The sequence below is a fragment of the Centruroides sculpturatus genome, unplaced genomic scaffold (genome assembly GCF_000671375.1).
Source record: "Centruroides sculpturatus isolate CEXI.00-Female unplaced genomic scaffold, Cexi_2.0 scaffold271, whole genome shotgun sequence".
Lineage (NCBI taxonomy): Eukaryota > Metazoa > Arthropoda > Arachnida > Scorpiones > Buthidae > Centruroides > Centruroides sculpturatus.
The window spans coordinates 607,222-610,876 of record NW_019384474.1 but is presented as its reverse complement, the minus strand read 5'-3'; the positions used below and the strand labels follow the sequence as shown (position 1 = coordinate 610,876).

General features: G+C 37.0%; 1 protein-coding gene across 2 annotated transcripts in view; it reads left to right on the top strand.

Annotated features, from left to right (window-relative positions):
- The first annotated feature begins 214 nt into the window (after positions 1 to 214).
- Positions 215 to 3,655, top strand: part of LOC111621276 (endoplasmic reticulum-Golgi intermediate compartment protein 3-like) — a 56,883-nt gene continuing 53,442 nt past the window's right edge. For both annotated transcript variants that reach the window (XM_023363360.1, XM_023363361.1), the window contains exon 1: positions 215 to 343. In XM_023363360.1, the coding sequence (XP_023219128.1) occupies positions 247 to 343 (97 nt within the window). In that variant the 5' untranslated portion in view covers positions 215 to 246. The remainder of the gene's footprint in view (positions 344 to 3,655) is intronic.

Sequence of the window (3,655 nt, the reverse complement as noted above, 5' to 3'; positions counted from 1 at the left end):
CGCGGTCTCATACGTGCACACACTTCTGTAAAACAATGTGCATAAATCCATTACAATATGCAATATATAATATCTATTTATAAAATAAGAAATATTTCCTCTCCCTGTAAATTCCCTCTTTCTTCGAAATATCCTTTCCGAAAGGGATTTTTCCCTAGGATTCAGGGAAGATATCGACCGACGATATCGCTTTGAATCAGGCATGCGCATTAATCGTATCGTGTTTGTTTTGACGGATCGGTCGACATGCGGGTTGGAAACTTGCTCGAGAAGATCAGAAATTTCGATGCTTATCCGAAAACTTTGGAAGATTTTCGCATCAAGACGTTCGGAGGAGCCGCAGGTAAAGTCAACGTAAAAGAATTTGAGAGAAAAATCGAAATTACACGACGTGAATTCCTCGTTGATACCGCCTCCATTCCCGGATGCGTTTGCTTAAAGAAATACAAGTTGACCCCCCTATAACACTGTTGATAATTCCGTTTTATATGAATTCCGTGTTATACGAGTCACTTAGATTTTACAAATACGTGAGCCGTTCACAGCCCGGCACACGTATTTGTAAAATCTAAGTGACTCGTACAAGACGGAATTCATATAAAACGGAATTATCAACAGTGTTATAGGGGGTCAACTGGTACTAAAAAAAAAAAATATTAATAAATGTTATCACGCGATTTAAAAAGCCCCGATTCAGCGCCACGTGTAATTATTTGCTCCTCGATGGATGTTGTTAGCTTTATATTTAATAATCTGATCTAAACAAGCGTTGGTTGAACGGTAGATCCACGCTTTTACGAATTTTTCTTGGGAAACAGAGATGTAACTAACGGGGAGGGGCACGTGCCACTGAAGAGCCCCAATTTTTTTGGGGTTCTTCCGTGGAATTAGAAGCCTGCAGAGTTTATTTATAACCAACGTGGAATTGGCTGCCGGGTGTGAGGTTTGACCTGGGTGCCAAAACTGTGTTGGTGTGACCCCACTAGGAAACTTATAAATGGAGCTCAGATTTCTCTTAGATTCAGTGTTGTAACGAGTTCCAATCTCGAAAATGGACGTTGGGTTATATTGATTATATAAGCTGACGTTTGTTTCTGGGAACCCGACTTGGGTGTCTTGTCGACGTTGACTTAGTCGTAGTAGAAAGTTTGGTCCGAGTATAGTTTTAAGAATGGTTAATTACCATCTTCATCAGATGATGATGATGATGATATGTTTAGCTGCAGTCATAACACTTTACCATACCTCATTGCATCCTGGGCCGTGTTCAGTAATACAGAATTCTTGCTAAGTCTAGTTATGCTGCAATGTTGAACTTTTTTCTAGCTACTGCTTGACTCCTCCCACTGCTAGAATTCTAGCTAGTTCAGTCAGCTTCTTGTATTTACGCTATCTTCTACTAGTGATGTCATTGTTTTTGTCTCATACAATTTGCAAGATGGCTGCTCGTGTTGGACTAAACGTATTTTATTATAACAATTACAATGTTATTCTCCCATTCAAATCATTAACTCATTCTAAAATGACTTTGAAATGTAAAATTATTGTACGTCGGTATAACAGATTCCGAATACATTTTAATGGAAGACAACGGTCCATTTCGTTGATTGCAATTAATAATTGCTTCATTAATTTCATCATGATCTGATGCAGCTTCCATTTGAATAATTGTATTGTTTACTTCATCCTCTTTGACCAGTTCATTTACAACAATTGTTGTGATCATAGTTTTAATTTTGTCCACCATTTTCCCGTTGTCTAACTAAGAATAATCGTTCCACGATGCTCAAAACATTCTTAGCTCCATCCACTAAGCCACTCAGAATTTTAACTTAGATGTTCCGCATTACTGAACACAGCTCTGAACTGTCCTTGACTAGTTCTATATTCTCAGATCAGCATTGAATATCTCAAGAGCATTCTCTTCAATGGTTCTTGCCAATTGACATTGAAAATATTGTTACTCCTCATCCATATATTCATCTTATTCCATTGCTTTCTATAATTCCTATTATTAATGATTTCTGATGTATAGTATGTAATTTATATTCAAATATGTGGCATGAGGCAGCGCTACTGTTTTGTCAATGGCCACATCCACAGGTAATAATAGAGCATGTTGTGTCGCTGTTTATTTAAATTTTTATTTTATGGCTTTTAAATATTTTAAAGTTTTGAATGGATAAATGGATTTAAATTCTGAATGAATAGATTATCTCATTTCTGTGATGTTAGTAACATTAANTTGTTTTAGTTTTTCACATTATTTAGTTTTGTTTTATTTATTGTTTTATATTTTTTGTGTGCTCTATTTCTTGTGAACGAGGGGGCCCGGTAAGAAGAAAATGTCTAGGGCCCCAAAGTGGGTTAATCCGGCCCTGCTGGTGCAAATCATTAACTCAATAATAAAGATGGCACATAGAATTGCAAAATGCAAAAAGTCTCTACCATCGGAGAAGAATTCATTCTACCGGCTGCTGTAGGTATGGTGAACATTATAATTGTTGAGTCTTCTGGGAAGCAGCTTCCAAAAGTGCCTTTGTCCAATAACACCATTAGTGGCGGAATACAGCACATAGCGAAGGACCTGTAATGTTCAGTTAATTGAAAAAAATAAAAGGGAAGGAATTTGGGTTGCAACTGGGTGAGGGCATAGATAATAATAATGATGCTCACTTTGTTTGCTATGTACTGTATAGTTTGTAGATAGTAATAACATTGTAGAAGACGTTCTCTTTTGTAAAAGTATCACTGCAGGTGCTAAGGCTCACGACTTGTTCGATTACATGATATTTTTATATCGGAAAATAATTTGGAGTGGATCAAATGAGTTGATATCTGTACTGATAGTGTTCGTTCTATGTCCGGCTGTTGTGAAAAATTGCGAGCACTTATAAGAAGCAAAGCCCTTGATGCACTGTGTTAGTCACTCGCATCAAAATATATTTGGATTTAGCAAAGGCGACGAGAATCGAAAAAGTTTGGGAACCACTGCTGTAACCCATAGATTAGGGACGGATGGCCTGGCGGCTAAGGTGCAGCCTCCCGCTCTGAAGGACCCGGGATCGAATCGTGACGGATCAAGTAATCCTCAGGAATTTTTCGGGAAGTGGTCCGTCCGGATATGTCGGGCCCTTGTCTTTCACCACCGGCTGCCCCATTGTGGGCCTGGCCGAACCCATAATGGGCTTGCTAACAAAGGACCTAAGGCCTTTTTAGTGCTTAAAGGAAGGAAAGAGTTATTTAAACCCAGATTAGAGAAACATATGTGGAGTAGCCGCTACTCCGGGTTTTCTCATCTAGTCTGTGGGTTTCGGGTCTTATTATAATTTCTTCGGGTTGTACTGATTTTTAAACATTAATTCCACTATATTTTTAGAAAAATAATATCCAAGTCATTTTCGCAGGCAAAATATTCAAAAAACAATAAACGTATTAATGCAAAAATCAGTTTTACTTCCTTTTTCGATTCCGCGATTGTAATGAATTCGTATAACGAGAAAAAATAATAAAATCGTTTTATTATTAATTAATAATTTTCTCATTGTTTTCAATTAATTAAGAAAATATTAAATATTAAAAAAATACAGTATTTTTAAAGTTAAAATAAGATTAAACTAACGAAAACCAAAAGCAAAGTGATGGAGAGATAGGA